Source organism: Dermacentor andersoni, chromosome 1 (assembly GCF_023375885.2).
Source record: "Dermacentor andersoni chromosome 1, qqDerAnde1_hic_scaffold, whole genome shotgun sequence".
Classification (NCBI taxonomy): Eukaryota; Metazoa; Arthropoda; class Arachnida; order Ixodida; family Ixodidae; genus Dermacentor; species Dermacentor andersoni.
This window is the reverse complement of record NC_092814.1, coordinates 155,652,691-155,670,335: the sequence shown is the minus strand read 5'-3', so window position 1 is coordinate 155,670,335 and position 17,645 is coordinate 155,652,691. Positions and strand designations below refer to the sequence as shown.

The following is a 17,645-nucleotide window of genomic DNA, read 5'->3' as shown; positions in this document are numbered from 1 at the left end:
TCAAACTACTGACAACACTATCAACAGGACTGATGGCAATCTTCCCGCTAACTACACCCGTTCCCTACGTCACATTCTGCCATAAAAACGACTCGCGGCTCTTGCCCGCTTTTAGTGTGACCAAGGAACCCGTACGGGTCCCGAAACGTCTCTGTGTGTTTTTTCACCTTGACTTGGTCAGTGGCCGCAATTTCTTCATCATCATGTTACCTGACCAGACGAACTTTCGTCGAACTCTTGACAACATAGAAGACAATAAGGTTTCATTCTAGCTGTTAGTGTGCTGCTATCGAATTACTTGTTAATCAAGAAATTGTAACTTAAGGATGCAAAGACATTAACATGAATGAAGGTGGGAGAAGCAAGACATTGACATTGAACTTCGAAACCAGGGCAATGCATTATTGGCATTTGTTTTAACCACAAGCATTATGACAAATGTGAGTAGCCATTATCAAGTATTTTTTAACAGCTGAAATGCCCTATAAGATCACAAAGCAGGGCTAGCTGGTGCACATCGAAGAGAAGCAGCAAGGAACACAGTGAATGAGAGGTCGCAAGAATAGGCAGGTCATGAGAACAGAAGAACTGCCAAGCATCAGACAGTAGGAAATACAGTCAACTTTTCTTAATTCAACCCTGAAGAAACTGATCAAATTATCTGGTACGTCAAATTAAACAAGAGGATGAAAATATGCCAAAACATACCTCTGCCTCATGTGGCAATACTAACTCGAATCTAAGACACTCCGAACCTAACACACACACAGTTTTCATAGGTTCATAAGTAGAACACTAACACAGAAATTATATTAGAGCTCCTAAACAACATAGAAATCTAAAACACACCCAATTTTTTGACAAAGAAAAATGTAGCATGTCGCCGATTCTGGCAATCAGAAAAGGATGAATCCAGCAAAATTTAGCTTCACGCAATGAAAACTTATTTGCACTTATTGTCCATTATTGTCACTTTCAGACAGCACTTTATCACTGTCTGTGGACTCAACCATGTCATCCTCCATGCAGTCCAGCGCATGTTTGATACTCCACAACAATTGCAAACGGCATAGTCGCCCATGCCTACACTAAACACTCTACTAATTTGTCCTGCAATGAATTCCCTGGAATACAAAAAACACGACTCGACTAGTTGCCGCTAGCTTACCATGTATATACCTTAGCTTTTGAATGAGCTTGTATAACCAAAGACTGAAAGCGGCATGTAGTCATTGTGCCGTGTTATGCTATGCGAGAGCTTGTTCTGTCACCATAATGCGACAAATGGCAATGATGCTGGCTAGTCTGCCTCTGACTATAGGGTGCTGAAAACACTATGATACAGTTTTGGATTCATATGGAATTGCACCATGCAGGAAATTTTCAAACCAATTTTCTTGGAAAAAGAAAAGGCATGCATCAAAAGCTAGCAGATACTCTAATCATTCATTGTGAGCTTTTGCTGCTTTCACTTGAAAAATCTGTCTAGGACAGTCCTAAAAAAGCGCTTTCAGCAGGAGATGATGTGTTTTCGATGCATTCACTATCCCCTAGCACCTCCAAGACAAGCACTGCAGCCATTGGGGTCACTAGTGGGGTCAGGCGCTTTTGTGTCAACCAGGCAAGTTCTCATTCTCTGGTGATAGCCAATTTCAGGATCGACATAATGAAAGTTTTGGCTTATAGAAACGTATGCGCTGGCGAGGATCTTCAACTGAGATCAAATTACTTGTCGACTGTATAAGAGAAATTACTATTTACAATATTCCCATTTGGAAGCTCGTAAATTACACAGAGCACCCCTGGCAAAAAGTTCAGCATGGTGCAACATTCATGAGAGTGATGCCACATTAAACAGAAGTTATTAACCACACCTTGTTACTTTGGTCTTTGCGAGTGTACCACATGTTCTCACAGTAAACATGGGGTTGGAGAGCAGTGCAGCATCAGAAGAGGCATCCGAGTGTGGCTGCTGATGTGACTGTCGTGACAGAATCCGAGGAGCCAAAAATGCCACAGATGGCAGACCTGCCCCACTTAGTACCTCAGGTGTGCATGGGGTCTCCAACTCAACAGTAGGCAATGGACATGAATAGGTTTCATTACATCTTTCTTGTTCAGCATAGAACTGGTTCAGTGATGTTCCTGCAAAGTAACAAACCATCTCTATTTCCCATATTGAAAGCATGACTTCCTAAGAACTTAAAATACAAAGAGTGACATTAATTTAAACAGCTAGTTGATAAAGTCTCCTGGTGGTGCTATTCAAATCTGCCAGTTGCTCACATTTCAGCAGAAAAGGCACTTTTGTATGTGATATTATACCTCAATGCATTTTGTGCTGAAACAAAGATCTTTTTGCTATTGGGCAAACTTAACCTCAATGTGCAAGCATGCAGGTCACGGAGGCAGCTAAAGTGACAAATCAGAGTTTTAATAAGCAACAGATTCGCAGCGGTGTGTGAAAGTTACAAATACATTGCACAGTGGCTACATGAATGCATGTTGGTGGCATGCCTTTATTTTTTTTATTTTTTTTGTTAGTAACAGCCTTACAATACAGCCATAGCTACCAACACAACTGTATAGCACATGGATGTTCTGTACACTATTCTACACTGCCCTGCATGTGACTTCACCTCCTGCATAGGTGTAGGTTTTCTTGCAGTTGGTTTTTAAAGTACATGCAGGATCACCATGGCTGCTCTTCTTCAGTTGCTGCAGGAACAACTTGTTTTTGGTGTAAGAGGTGAATGGAAACGGAGGGGCTCGATTTTTTTTAATCACGACCATATAAAGCCAGCAGACAATGGAGCCAAGGAAAGCATGAAAGATGTAGAAAATAATGAAGGAAAGGAGAAATGAAAGCAGACAAAAAGATAATTTGTCGCTGGTGGGGACTGAACCCACAACTTTCAAGTAATGCAAAGGTTGTGGGTCCGGTCCTATCAGAACTGTGTTCTATCAACAATGTCATTAACTTTGTGTTTCTATATGTTATTTCAATAATATATACGTATGGTCTATCCCCATGCTACTCCAACAAAGCATTAGTAAAGAGGTATTTCCAAAAGGTTATCATATATGTATACAGGGTGTCGAGACTATCATGCACCAAGATTTACAAATATTCAAATGCCACCTAGCTGGACAGAACAGAGGTAATGTTACTTGCCATCGCTTGGAAACACTCAGATTATTTTTTGCATTTTGCCTAATTACATAGTTAGCCTTAATCATCTTTCAAATGTTATAATTAGATGAAAAGTGTCAATGAGAAAATTGAAGAGCAACATGAAAAACTCCCGATACAGCTTTTCGTTGCTCAATACGTGCTACATAAGGGTGTTTTTCTAAGCATGAAAGGAGCCCTCGAATACAGGCAATGTGCCTCGAGCGGCCAGTCTCATGGCAATTTTGCATGTAGTCGTGGTCACAGTATGAGCACCAAGACACCTAATAAGTTTACCAGCAGGCCTTGAAAGTTTTAAAAAGTACCTGGTTCTTATGCTGGCTTTAAACGTATCCTCAACTTTCTGAGCTTTCATAGTGGAGCTGTATATGTCTACCCTCCCATGCATTTTTCAATGTCTGTGCCTCAAAGCTCCTGCACCCTCTATGAGGAGGCATTCTGACATCTGGCATAGCAAGAGGAAAGCTAAGAAACCACCCAATACATAGTTTCATACAATAATTACTAAAGGGAACTCTGCCGCTAGAGTCTATGGTCAGTGCAAACAGGGCAGTTCTGCCAGCATGGGAATTATGGGAAGTACCGTATTTATTCGAATCTAGACCAACAGTTTTTTTTTTCTTTCAAATAATCAATCTCTAGGGTTGGCTTAGATTTGAGGATTTTAAAAACGCGCCAGTTTGTAATTGAAAATGATAAATGTGGGGCATAGCTAGCGCCATCTAGAAAAGTCAGTATCGTAGCTGCTACTAACCATGCCAGCAGCCAATTGAAGTACACGAGCGACGTCGCCACTTTGGCCTGTCTCTCCCTGTATGGTGGCTAGCCACCATACTACCTGTGTCGCATCGGTGAGCGGCGCGCCCGCGCTGGGACAAGAGAGCGGCCACTTCATGTGACCGGAAGTGAGTGCCGCCGCTAGGTGCAGCACATATTCAGGGGGCCTTGCTCTCCACCAATTCTGCTGGCACAAGCGTGGATAATTTACAACCTCACTCAGCATTGAAACACCCATACCTCAAGATATGCCCTTTTCCGTTATTCAGATGCCTAATTCTGAGCAGGTGGACGGTTTCATGCCGCTTACTGTCAAAATACCGTCATTTCCGACCTGAGAGAGACGCGTCGTCTGCTCGAGCAGACGACGCGCGATCGGAGGTTGCTCTTGTAACCTTCAAGACACGGGGCCGGCTGCTGCACCCGGCTGCTCACATATTTCAAATGCTGGAGAGAGCAGAAGCAGTTTTCCGGAAACAAGCTGAAAAGTCTGATGCTTACAACCTCACCATCGATGAAATGCTTGATAAGCATCGCATTCGATTTCCATGTGCCAAGCACAAAGTAGATATTGCAGCGCATCTTTTAAATTACTATGTTGGGATGAGGATGTGACAGTTCAGCAAACAAAGGTCTGACAGCAGCAAGTCGCGCAACTTGAGAAGGCTGGCTAAGCTTGTGTGAGCTACGTGCGCTGTTCTGCCAGCTGAGGGGTCAAATGTGAGAACTCTTGGTGCAAACAGCCGGCCAATTCTGATATCGAAATAACGGAAGACTGGGCCCACAGAAATGTATAGGACCTTCGGTCGGGTTCAAATTAACCAAGAAATTGAATAACTCGAGTCACATTAATGGCAGTCTACTGTAAATATATATAATTTTGTCAGAAATGTTGATTTTCTCGAAGTCACCATGCGCTCAAATACCTTGCGCACCTGGTATTTCACATTATTTTATGTATTTACCACACATTTTTTAGATAAATAACGTCTGTACAGTCACTCCTATTGCCCAGAAAATGGTCACATCCACAGCTGAGGACCACTGCTATATAGGTGACAGAGCTACCATAACAGTCCTCTCAAACAAACAACACACTTTGGAGCATACATATATATTTTTTTTTACTCAATTGAACTTTTGCTAATAAACTTGTTGTGCACACACCTGTGAGAGAACTTTTTTTATAGACAATTTTTTGTACCATGTGTGACCGCACAGTTGCACATGGCCAGCCATTTTTTTGAATTAATAAAGGGTCCTGAATATTTCGCTGTGCGTGTTCGAAAAAAGGTTTTTGCACTCACTGCTCCACTGTTTTAAAATTTTGCAGAATGATTGTATTTCGGTGTTTACTTTGTTTAGTGTAACACTTGGCACAGTTAATTGCCTGATTTTTAAGAAAGAAATTCAAATTTGCCTGTGCTTATGGGGATGCGAGCTGCTGCCGCGACGGCGCAAGCATAAACTTGTGTCGCCGCCTACCATCAGCTGCAGAAAGCAGCATTTCAGGGAGGGCAGTTGCCTGTTCCAGGAGCGGTCAACATGGGGCAGCCCTCCGTGAAACGCTGCCTTCTGCAGCTGGTGGTAGGTGGCGACACAAGTTTACGCTTGGGCCGTCGCGGCAGCAGCTCGCATCCCCATAAATGCAGGCAAATTTGAATTTCTTTCTTAAAAAACAGGCAATTAACTGTACCATGTGTTACACTAAATGAAGTCGATGCCAAAATGCGATCATTCTAGAAAATTTGAGCAAGAACAGTGCAGCGGTGAGTGCAAATTTTTTTTTCAAACACACGCAGAGAGATATTCAGGACCCTGTAGTACATGGGGGCCATTTGTGCCACAGCACGCAGCCTTCTTTTTGTTGCATATGCATCAACAAAGCATGTCCAAAGAATGAGAACTGCAAGTCACAAACAAAATTCAACAACTAATCAATGCGACCTTAAACATCATGAATATGCGTCTTACATACCTATTATCTTTTCCGCTCTGTCTAGGCATTGCCTTGCAACAGAAATAACTTTTTTGGCATTGTTCACAGGTACTGGAGTCTCTGGGATGCCTGTTTCAAGGAAAAAGAGGAGAACTTCCACAATCATTACAGAAGTAACAAACAAATGGCTCCAAGAATAAGGCACAGCTGCATGTTCCTAGTTTTTCTTTCAAGACCACACAACTGCACAATTTGGGTAATCTAAAGCATTCATTTGTGAAATTAGGTGACCAAGGATGTGTAGAGCATCTTCACCAGCCTGATGATATGCCTACTGCAAGACAACGAATGCGCATAGAAATGTCAAACTACCCATGCCCTGTGTCAACCAAATCCATCCATATGCCTCCAAAAATTTTCTGCTGTCCTTCCATTGGTATATTTGGTAACACTAGTAGATCACCAGTTATCTGGTCTACGAATGGCCTGCCCCTCAGACTCCACCACTCTTTATAATCTCAACTGAAACACAATCTGCTCATGTTCAAATCCTAATCCGTACCACCGTATGTTTACCTCTTGAATAAGCATGGTGATCACACACCTCCAGTAATTGTTCCTGTGATATAATGGCGGAGGAGGTGCCTCTGAGGTGAATGTACATGTTACATTAAAGAAATCATATATGCAAAAAAATATATAAATATTAAATAAATAAAGGCAAAATGGTGCACATTATATGAGTTTGAGCATCTCGTAACAGTTTTAAAACATTACTTATAAAAATAATGTCTCCTTTTCAAGGGACCTAAGTTTTATTGCACGATGGCAACACACCTGCAGAACATAGTCAAAGCTCAATTTAACGAAGCCACATTTACCACCAAAATACCTTCATTATATCCTATATTCATTATGAGCATATATTCGTTACACACTGATAGTGGCAAGAAACATTTTAGATTTACATTATCATATACAATAATTAATCATATCTATGTTTGTTATATTGAGGTACAAACATATAAAGTTAAAATTAAATTCTGGTTTAACCATGATACGATTATGAGGCACACCATATTTGGAGACTCTGGATTAATTTTGACCACTTGGGGTTCTTTAACGTGCGCCCAATGCACGGTACACAGGTGTTTTTGCATTTCACACCCATAAAAATGCAGCCACCGCAGCCGAGATTCGATCCTACACACTTGGGCTTAGCAGCTCAACACCAAAGCCACTATGCCACCACAGTGGGTGAGTACAACCATGTGGAAACCAATGATAAAGGAAAATAATACTCTTTTTGAGGCTTCTGTGTACATCCATTACTTCATGCCAGATTAGCAATAAATGAGAATTAATGGTCGACATGCAGGGTTTGTCCATAAAGTAATGAGACTGGATCTGGTAAAAAGAATTTATTGATAAGATCGGTACATATTATTAAAATTCTTCGAAGCAGTCTCCTTGGGCGTCGATACACAGCTAACAACACAATTCCCACGCTGCAAAGGCTCCCTGGAAGTCAGCTGCCATAACCTCTTTCACAGACCCTGTGAAAGCCTGTTGGATGGCAGGAACATCGTCAAAACGGTGACTTTCAGGCTTTTCTTGAGCTTTGGGAACAGGAAAAAGGCTACCGCGCTCACATCGGGGCTGTATGGTGGCTGCAGCAAGGTAGACCAGGTAGGCGGTCAGAGCGAAGGCGGCGTGAGCTGGAGCGTTGTTGTGGTGGAGCTTCCAGCAATCGGCAACCTCCAGTTGTTTCTGTTTGATGGCTCGGTGAAGGCACTCAAGAATTCCTTCTTAGAACACAGCACTGACGGTCCGTCCCAGAGGTACAAATTCCTTGTGGGCCACCCTACATTTGTCAAAAAAGGCAATGAACATTGTCTTTACCTTGGACTTTGACATCTCGCTTCCTTGGGGTGCAGTGGGGAGTTCGCAGTGTGCCACTCAAACTTTGGCGCTTGGTTTCGGGGTCATACTGGAACACCCATGATTTGTCGCCTGTTATTACGCTGTCTAAAAAATCCCATTCACTTTCTAACTGCACCAACATCTCATGGGAATCATCAACTAGTCGTTTTTGTTCATCACTCAACACTTTTGGCACTAATTTCGAACAAGCATTGTGCATGTTCAAATTTTCAGAAATAATTTTGTGAACCGTAGTTTTGCACATGTTGAGGCCTTCAGCAATTAATTTGATACTCAAACAATGGTCAGAGTCCAGGAAATTTTTTACTTTGGCCACATTTTCGTCCAAACTACTCCTTGAAGGGCGTCCGGATCACTCCATGTCTTCAACAGTCTCCTGTCCGTTCTTGAACTCACTGAACCACCTGAAAACATTGGCCCTTGACAAGGCGTCATCTCTGTAAGCCTCCTTAACCAAGGCAAGCATCTCAGAAGCAGTTTTGCCCAGGTGAAAGCAAAATTTAATCGCGTACTGCTGCTCCAGCGAACGCTATATTTTTTGCTTTCTGCCGAGACAAAAACTCAAAAACAGTTTTTGCAGCCCCTCAGATCCTCACTGCATCAGAGCTCGGAAGCGACTGCCTCCCAGTGTGTTACTTAGCTTAGAACCCTCACCACAAATCCCGCATTCAGGGATTGCGCTACTGGTGACTGCAGTGCTACGCGGCAGGCAGTCTTATTACATTACGGACAAGCCCTGTATGTGCCTTGATTTCTTTTTAAAAAATGAGGCATCAGTACAAGATAACTTTTGACTTGCTTAACTTCTATGATGTGTGCATTCAAGTTTATCTGAGCAATTTATTTATTACTTGGACTATCTCTCACTCTCTGCCTCCTTTTTCTGTGAACATGGAGAGTTATCATGCACCTATCCGTGAGACACAGCTCCACACCCAACTTTCTGAAAAAACATCAATTTCACAAAATATTGCGAGATATCACCCACTTTAGCAAGTGCACTGCAGACCACGCATTGTCACAGCGTACTCATGCATTTTAAGAGCAGCTTGCTGCAGCCATAGATGGCATTTTATTTAGTTGTGAACGTTGCTTGTGAAGGCACACATTTACCAATATAATCTATTAATTTAAGTAGACAACACTAACAAATGCCAACAAAACTATCTTTCGTGCTCAGCTTACAAAATTTAGCTTTTAGGAGACATCATCACCCCTCATTCCCATCAATTATGTCGACTGGGAGAGGGGAAGTTGAGCAATGACTTCTGATATTACATCAGTCATTTTCCAACTGAGTAAAGTTGGCACAGAGGCATCATTAATCATCATCATCACAGCCAGAGGAATCGCATGTGTAGAAAAATCCAGACCCCTAAAGGGTGCCAGTAATGTTTTGACATGCTGCTCGTATGAATGTAGCAGCTATATATTTCTACAGCTGCTCCTGGTGCTCGATAATTTGTGAAAAATAGCTGAGAAGTTTAAACAACAAACATACAGACTTGCACAAAACACAAACATCCTATGGACATTCACTGGCAGAACATATATTTCCTAGGGATGTGCCGAATGTCCTGCAGATGTCCCTCACATGACCACTTAGCGACACTTTGCTTGTCCTGCAGACATCCCTTGCATGTCCACAAGGGACATTATGGGGACATGTAGACTACATGCCTTTTGCACAGTGTTTGCCATAATGTCAATTACGGTTTCAGCACAAGCTGTGTGACAGATGCAACAGGCAGAGCACCCATGCATGAAGAACAGATCTATACATTGTGTGCACACGTTACGAGTGCACACATGTGTGTGGAAGTGCAGCACACACCTCATTCTTCTAGGCCTTCCGCCAAGTGCAAGTGCCTTATTGAACTAATTAAGTTTCCAAAGTAAATTGCATCAGAAAATTCGTACAGTACAACATACACACGAGCTGCAGACTTGATAGCTTCGGATTGTAATTTGAACATGCGAGAAAACACAATTCTGTTATGAGAAAACTCGGACAAAGGTTTAATTGGACAACAAATATACGTTGTACGTCAAAAAAGGTCCACGTGGGATAACTTTGGCATATCCATGGTAGAATATCTGGAACAGGTCCATGTGCAATATCCCTGGGACATCCGTAATAGGATATCCGAAATTGGATGTCCAGCGGATGTCCTATTTGCATCCTAAATGGTGCATGGCCACTGGGACATGATTCGTATGTCCTATGGACTAAGTGCTTTCACTGGGACACTAGGTTGCTGAATATTGTATAACAGAGACAATTATGTTTATAAGGTATAAATTTTAAGGTGATAGTCTAGTGAACAGGAGGCTGAGCAGAATCCAAAACGTATTTCAGAAATGAAAAAGAAGTCATGCACTTCGTGCACACTAATAGTCGAGGAGCACATCTATATGTGGAAAGCACACATAGTCCAGGCAAAGCTTTGCCTGGGTTAGGTGTGCTTTCCACACATAGATCTGACACTCAACTACTGTGCATACATTAGGTATTGCACATGAAGTGATCAGAATCACACTCACCATGAGACTCGTAATCCTTCAGCAAGCTGGCAGCAATGGCGTCCAGGCTTTTTAAATAGTTTACATAGGCTTTCTGAAAGTATAAGTGAGGGGGCTTATACACTTTGTGGACATGGTAGGAAACAGTAATATGAGTGCTTGTACAGCTTCCCAGGTTTTAAATAATGTTGCATGAGTATCTACCACATGGCACGTCAGCACCTTGTAACAGTGAGAAGCAGCGAAATTCAGAAAACCATTGTGCCTGCACTCAAAGCACACATCACTGCGAGCATGATCTGCTACAACAAACGTCTCTCTAGGGTTATCCGAGAGATCCTGCTTTGAAAAAAAAAAAAGTCTATGTGAAGCACAGGGTGTCTACCAAGTTGACATCTTTAAATTTCCTGAGTTCTCCAGGTTTTCCCGGAGTGTCTTTACAAAATTCCATGAGCGACACAGAACTTCGTGTTTTGTCAAGACGGGCTGACATTATGCCGCCTGTCACTAAGTAAGCATGTTAAAAAAAAAAACTGCTTAATCCAGTTTGAATAGTAAGGAGTAATTTTTATTTTATTCCAAACAGAAAACTGAAGGGAGTGGTAGTAAAATGCATAGCGAATAAATCATATTCGAAAAAAAGATGGTAAAGCCCATTGCAAATAGAGTTGAACATTTTCAAACACGAATAAAAATAGATACATATAGAAGCAAATTTATTCGAAAATAAGCTATTTCCATCAACTGATTGGTATTAGGCCTGAACTTTGTCACAAGTGAGATTCTCTTGGCAGCTGGAAAGTCAACCTCAGCTGTCCCAACGTACTCTCAGCTCCCACAGTATGCCTCAGTGTTGCGTTTCACTGCATTAAAAGAGTTTATTTTGTTTTGGATGAGGGTCACCTGTGCATCGGCATAAGCCAACACTTTTCTTTTTAAGTTCAAGCTCCTTCAAAAAAGAGGCGGCACAGTTCATTCCTCAATGCGACAGTCCTTTCTGTTCTCGTCCTCTTTCTGTCGCACGTTCGCCACATGGACCATTCGAAGCATCTTCTTGATCAATTGTACATCAACGTCCGATTTTTCGGACTCCCTAGGAATTTCATTGAAAGCTTCCAAAAAATTGGGCAGTCCGAAAAAAATGAATGCATATCTTTTACTGCCCTTAAGGTCTCAGATCGCCACAGGCACGTCCGAAAAAACTCTGAAGGCCTAGCAGTACACTTATTAGGGCTATCAGTGCTTGTACTATAGAGGCTAGAAGGTTATCCTAGTGTCGTGAAGGCGCGAGCTGACGTGAAATACTTTGTTATGCTCCGGCAGATGGCGCCAGAGCTCGCTGGTGGGTTGCTCTTGCGGGCTCCGGTGCGCTTTTCAGCGGGCGCTCGCAAGTGACCAGCCCTTTCCGCCGATTTTCAAGTTCAGAAAACAGGCATGCAATAATCTATGAGAGCCAGTCAACCTTACAAAATTAGCGAGCATGCTTATCGCCACAAGCGGTGAAATAAAACTGTTTTGGGCTAGTTGGCCCATAGCTGGTTATGACGGCAGCGTAACTGAGATGAAGAGACACAGAAACGAGACGGTGTGCTTGTCATGTATTTCTATGTGCCTTGTCTTCGTCTCTGTTCTGCTGCCATTTTAACCAGAGTGACGGAAGCTACGCAAGCAGCCACAATAAAATGGGGTTGGTTTTTTTTTTTTTCCTATGGGAGATGCAACATCAATCAGCCCACAAATGTGGAGAGAGTAAATTGAATGTATTCTGTTCGTCTCGTGCATATAGTTTATTGCAGCTTTACAAAATTGCACACTATGGTCTGCAAAAATGCTGTATGGGGAGTGCTTCCAAAACCTATGTGACAAGTTGTTTTTTTTTTTTTTTTTTTGTTGCACAAGGAGCTTCTGCTTTTTTCTTAGTGTGTTCCGTTCCATGTTCTTTGCTTTTGCAAACAAGTGCAGCCTCGTCAGTGCGTAGAACTTTATTATGTTTGTTGTCAAACTCTGCCCATGCTCACTGCAACCCACTTCTTTAAGCTTCGCTCCCGGAAGGAAATGCAAAAAGCAGACCAAGCTTTCAGCATGAAGCCGATACCTGCTGAAATACAGAGTAAATGTGTCCTCAACTTTACAAACAAGCTCCTCAACAGCTTTGGAAAGGTAGATCAAGCCCCCATGATCAAACTGCCTTGTTAGTATGGAATTTCCATCACAATCTGCTTGTAGGGGCAAAATACAAAGGCGAGAGACACACTCTGGGCATGGAAATCTTTCTAAAGACTTTCTGACAACATAGCCAGCTATATAATATACTAATCTACTGTCACTGTGCTTTGACACAGTTGTCATGATCCAACTGCTTGCCTTGTGTTTTTAACACAGATTCTACACACTCCAAATCACCATCATCCAATAGCTCATCAATAATTTCTGTTAGGTGGTCAGCCTTTCGTTTAAAACATCAGATGGCTTTAAGAGTGCAGTTACAAGCAATGACAAGCTGTTTAATAAATAAAAAGCATTCCAGCGAAGGATTGTCGTTACAACCAAAGGATTGCCTTACAACACCAAGCATATTTTCCATTTTGTCCCGACTAAGATTAGCTGTTAACAAGTACTTGTAGCCTAGTGAGCTACTTAAGTAGTCTAAAAGGGACAGAGTGCTTTTTATGGTCATACGCAGACCAAGGGCAATTCCTGGGCTAAAAAATCCACCACCATGCTTGGCAGCATAATTTTCCCATTCTGCAAGAAATGCAATGCACTCTTCAAGAAACTTTGCACTTGGAAAGTTGGGTCGGAGGCCTTTAGATGGTGCTCTTGAAGTCATTATAAATATTGACCTTTCCATAAGCTTCACAAGCTCTTTTGTCGGCTCAGTTGTTCTAAAGTGCCTGTCCAAATGAACTTTATAGAAAAAAATCCCCTTTAGTACCTCCTCGCGAAATAGCTGGAAGGCTAAGTTCGCGCACATTTTTTTTTTTTTTTTCAAACGCATTTGGATGAGTGTGTGAGCGGGTAATGTGTGGCATTACTTTAAGAGTTAGTGAACCATGTCCAAGGCATTGTCACAGAAGTTCAGCACGTTGCATCGCACCAAACCGTGGCACTACGGTGTCAACGTAAATAAAGGCTGGAGCAAAGTGAACTACGTCAGTGCACGTGCTACCCAAAACTGACGACGACTTGCGTTTGCATTCCTTCGGCTGGCATCACTAACGCGATGGATGGATGGATGAGGCTCAACCCTTTGAATCGGGCGGCGGCGGCGCGCGCCACCTAGCCTTGAATGGTACTATATGCATGCATACCTATGTATTTACTCCTTTACTTTTGCGTTGATATTATCCACCAATCAGATAGCCTCCGTTTAGTTATTTCTACCTGTTCAAAGTCTATTTTACTTTCACTGTCTTTAAAACCCTAAGCTTTAAATAGTTCCCCATTACATTTAACTGCAGGGTGAAGTTGTTTACAAGCATCAGGTGTTCAGCCGTTTCCTCCTCCTCTCCACACGCCCCGCACAACGTCTATCTCCTGGTATCTGGCTTGGTACGTTTTAGTCCGCAGTACACCTGTCCTGGCCTCAAACAACAATGAGCTTCCCTTAGAGTTATCGTAAATATTTTCTTTGGCTATTTCTTGCTTAAACGTCCTGTATGTCTCTAATGCTGATTTGGTTTGCATCTCTGTTTTCCGCATACCCCTCTCCGTCTCCTTCACTTTTTTCTTGACGGATGATTCTCTACCTGCCCTCCCACTGCTGCACAAGTATTTGCTTGACAATTTTCTAGTTCGCTTCCTCCACCTTGTGTCAACATTCCTAGTGTATAAGTAACTGAAAACCTTCCTAGCCCACCGCATTTCCCGAATTTTTCTCAATCGCTCCTCAAATGCTATCTTGTTACTAGCCTCTCTGCCCTCAAGAGAAGACCATCCCAGATCCCCCTGCACCCCAAGATTTGGTGTCTTGCCATGTGCTCCCAGAGCGAGCCTACCCACACCACATTGCCTAGTTTCCAACTGTGCCCGGGTCTCTGCTCTCATACATAGAACTGCATTGGCAAAAGTCAGGCCCGGAACCATTACCCCCTTCCATATCCCTCATACCACTTCGTACCTATTGTAGTTCCACAGTGCCCTACTTTTCATAATCGCTGCACTTCTGTAACCTTTAGTCGTCAGATATTTTTCGTACTCTGTCAGATACTCAATGCCATTATTGATCCACACCCCAAGATACTTGCACTTATGAACTATCTCCAGCGTGGCCTCCTGTATCTTATGCTCGCCGCAAATGTTATCATTAAAAATCATGACTGCTGATTTTTCTTTGCTAAACTTCAAGCCTAATTTGTCTCCTTCCGTACGACATATGACCATCAATCCCTGCAGATCTTCTGTATTGTCAGCCATTAACACAATATCATCCGCATACATCAGTCCTGGTAATGACTGTTCCATCAATTTTCCTTGTTTGAAAAATGATAGGTTGAAGCCGAGTCCGCTTTGCTGTATTTTGGCCTCTAAACCTTGTAGGCACAGCATAAACATCAGAGGTGACAATGGACACCCCTGCCTAAGCCCCCGCCGAATCATTACAGGCTCCGAAACCTGCTTTTCCCATTGTATAATCACCCGGTTACATTTATAGATATCTTTTAAGAAATTGGTTACTCCATCTTGCACTCCTAAAGTTTCCAGAATGCCCCACAAGCCCTCCTGTAGTACACTGTCATAGGCTCCCTTGATATCCAAAAAAGTCAGCCTAGGGGTCTGTGTTCCTTTTCAGCTATTTCAATGCACTGTGTTAAAGAGAACAGATTGTCTTCTAGCCTCCTATGCTTCCGGAACACATTTTGTAGCTCTCCAAGCACCACCTCGTTCTCTACCCATGCCTGCAGTCTGTCCTTTATAATCTGCATTACCACCCTGTAAACCACTGACGTCACTGTTATAGGCCGGTAGTTATTTATGTCAGCTTTGTCCCCCTTTCACTTATATATCATTTTCATCCTACTTAGCCTCCATTCGTCAGGTACTTTACCATCCATTAGCATTTTGCTCACCACCCCCCTTAATGCTTTCTTAAATTTCGGGCCCAATTTCTTTATTAACATAATTGGAATACCATCCGGGCCTGCTGATGTGCTACTTGGTACCCTCTTCTCAGCCCTTTCCCACTCTCTTTGCCTAAGCGAAAGCAGTGGATTGACCGGGCTATCCCTCTCCGACATACTGGATGTACCATTTCTCTGTTCTGTAAATTTTTCCCTCATCATGGTTCCTATATGCTCCATTGCCTCCTCTCCTTCTAACCGAGTACCTTGAGCTGTTACTATATACCTCTGCTCTAGGCTTGTCCTATTACCCAAGGAGTTCAGATGTTGCCAGAATTTCCTAGCTGCCTGTTTATCTTTTTTATTACTTACTTCCGAAAGCCATTGGGACCCTTTTGTCTTGATTTTCTCGTTGATCAAATCGGATGCTTCCCTTCTGCATTTTATGTAGTTTACCCATTTCCTCTCTACTTCAGGCTCTCCCTTACTTTTGGAATACCCATGTTCCCTGGAGGCTTCCCGACGTTTCTTTATGGTCTTCCTAACCTTTTCATCCCACCAGCTCTTGAGTTTTCGTATCCCTTGCCTTGTTTTCCTGACTCACGCCTTATCTAGCTCACGCTCAAATAGTCTCATTAACTTTGGGTAAGTCCAATCAGTTTCAGTACCCTCCGATATTTCTTCTTCAATTTGTTTGGCCGCTATTTCCACTTGCTCTTCTGAGTAAAAAATCCCATCTGGCATTTCCTCATGCGTCGTTCGTGCTCTAGTTTCTCTCTTAAAACTCAACTTTATATGCTTGTGGTCGCTACCTATAGTTCTGGAGCCCTGTTCATCTATAATCATGGCTCCTAATCTATCGTACATCCTATGTGACATTAACGCATAATCTATTGTCGAGTGTCGACCCCCTACCTCCCATGTTATGATCCCGTAACACTTCTCAGTAGAGTTACAGACAACTAAGTTATGCCTCTCACACATATCCAGCAGCATGTTACCTGTGGAGTCTGTGTCCCCATCCATATTTTAAACATGCGCATTCATGTCTCCTCATACAATTAGCTCACATCCTTTTCCTAGCTCATTGATGTCCGCTGCTATACAGTCTAACATTTTTTTTGTTTTCCTCTTTAGCATTTAATCCTGTCCAAAGGTATACAAAGCCTAGAAGTGTTTTCTCCCCTGTTACTTTTCCTTTTAGCCATAAATGCTCCTTGCATTCCTGTTTGACCCTTTGCCAATTTGTATTTTTATGAATGAGTGCTCCAATTCCCTCGCCCTTTCTGCTACCCTGCAACTGTTGCAGTATTCCCATGGATAATCAGGGTTACAGGGCGGTTGTTCCATGTCCCTAAGATGTGTCATAGGAGCACAGCGCCCTCTTCGAACTACCCAGCCAAGCATCCAAACTGGTTTCTCCGGTGCTTCAGGAAAGTGCGCCCGCTCCCGACACTAGGAGAACATTTCCAGCCTCTATACTTGTACTGTGACGGGAGACTGTGGGGGCACTCATGTATAATTAGGGAATATGTACTATGTCCCATGACAATTGCACCTTCCCTCGCTTGTTAAGCCTCAGCGCAATACTTCATGTATGCTTCAGCGTGTAACATTCCTGTGCTGAGGCGAAGCTGCCTTTCGGGAACCTTCATTATGCAACGCGCCGTGCTTCTAAGCCAATCGCGAGGATTACAGAGGCGGAGTCGGTGTCATTGCTGACAACAGCGAATTCTTTCAATGAAAAACATGGCACCGAACGGCAAGAACCTTAATAGCGAACGTCGAAGGAAGGCCTCGCGTTGCCGCAGTGGTGGCTACGGCTGCCAGTAAAATCTGCAAGCGAGAGCGCCGGTTCAAGGCAGCAAGATAATAAAAATGGCGGTGTTGGCTTTGATTAATGCCGTTTCGGACCTGCGGTCCCGGCAAAATGTCAGGAAAATCGTACGGCGAAGGGTTGTTGCGTCCGAAATTTAAGACGTTAAGCCATCCGCAATATCGGGCATGTCCCAAAAATCAGGCGTCCGGAAAACTGGTCGTTGACCAGTTTCTGGACACTGGCAACTCCAACAGAGGACACGGCGTCAAAGACAACTCGTTACGATTTCTCCCTTTTACTCGAGCCAGCATTAGGACAACTTTCATCCCCTTTCAATAAAATGAAAGCTAATTTTTCCCTGATAGAAGCACAAATTCCCGAAGTTTTCCT

At 42.9% G+C, this 17,645-nt stretch overlaps 1 protein-coding gene and 1 pseudogene across 5 annotated transcripts in view; both read right to left on the bottom strand.

The window, feature by feature from the left end:
• LOC126547020 (VPS9 domain-containing protein 1-like) overlaps positions 1–17,645 on the bottom strand; it is a 106,426-nt gene that overhangs the window by 37,386 nt on the left and 51,395 nt on the right. For 3 of the 5 annotated variants that reach the window (XM_072287815.1, XM_055062634.2, XM_050194835.3), the window contains 3 exons: positions 10,398–10,470; positions 5,949–6,038; positions 1,875–2,145 (listed from right to left, as the gene is read on the bottom strand). In XM_072287815.1, the coding sequence (XP_072143916.1) occupies positions 1,875–2,145; positions 5,949–6,038; positions 10,398–10,470 (434 nt within the window). The remainder of the gene's footprint in view (positions 1–1,874; positions 2,146–5,948; positions 6,039–10,397; positions 10,471–17,645) is intronic. The other 2 variants (XM_072287816.1, XM_055062635.2) reach the window with 1 other exon arrangement.
• Positions 10,477–15,108, bottom strand: LOC129384927 (uncharacterized; annotated as a pseudogene).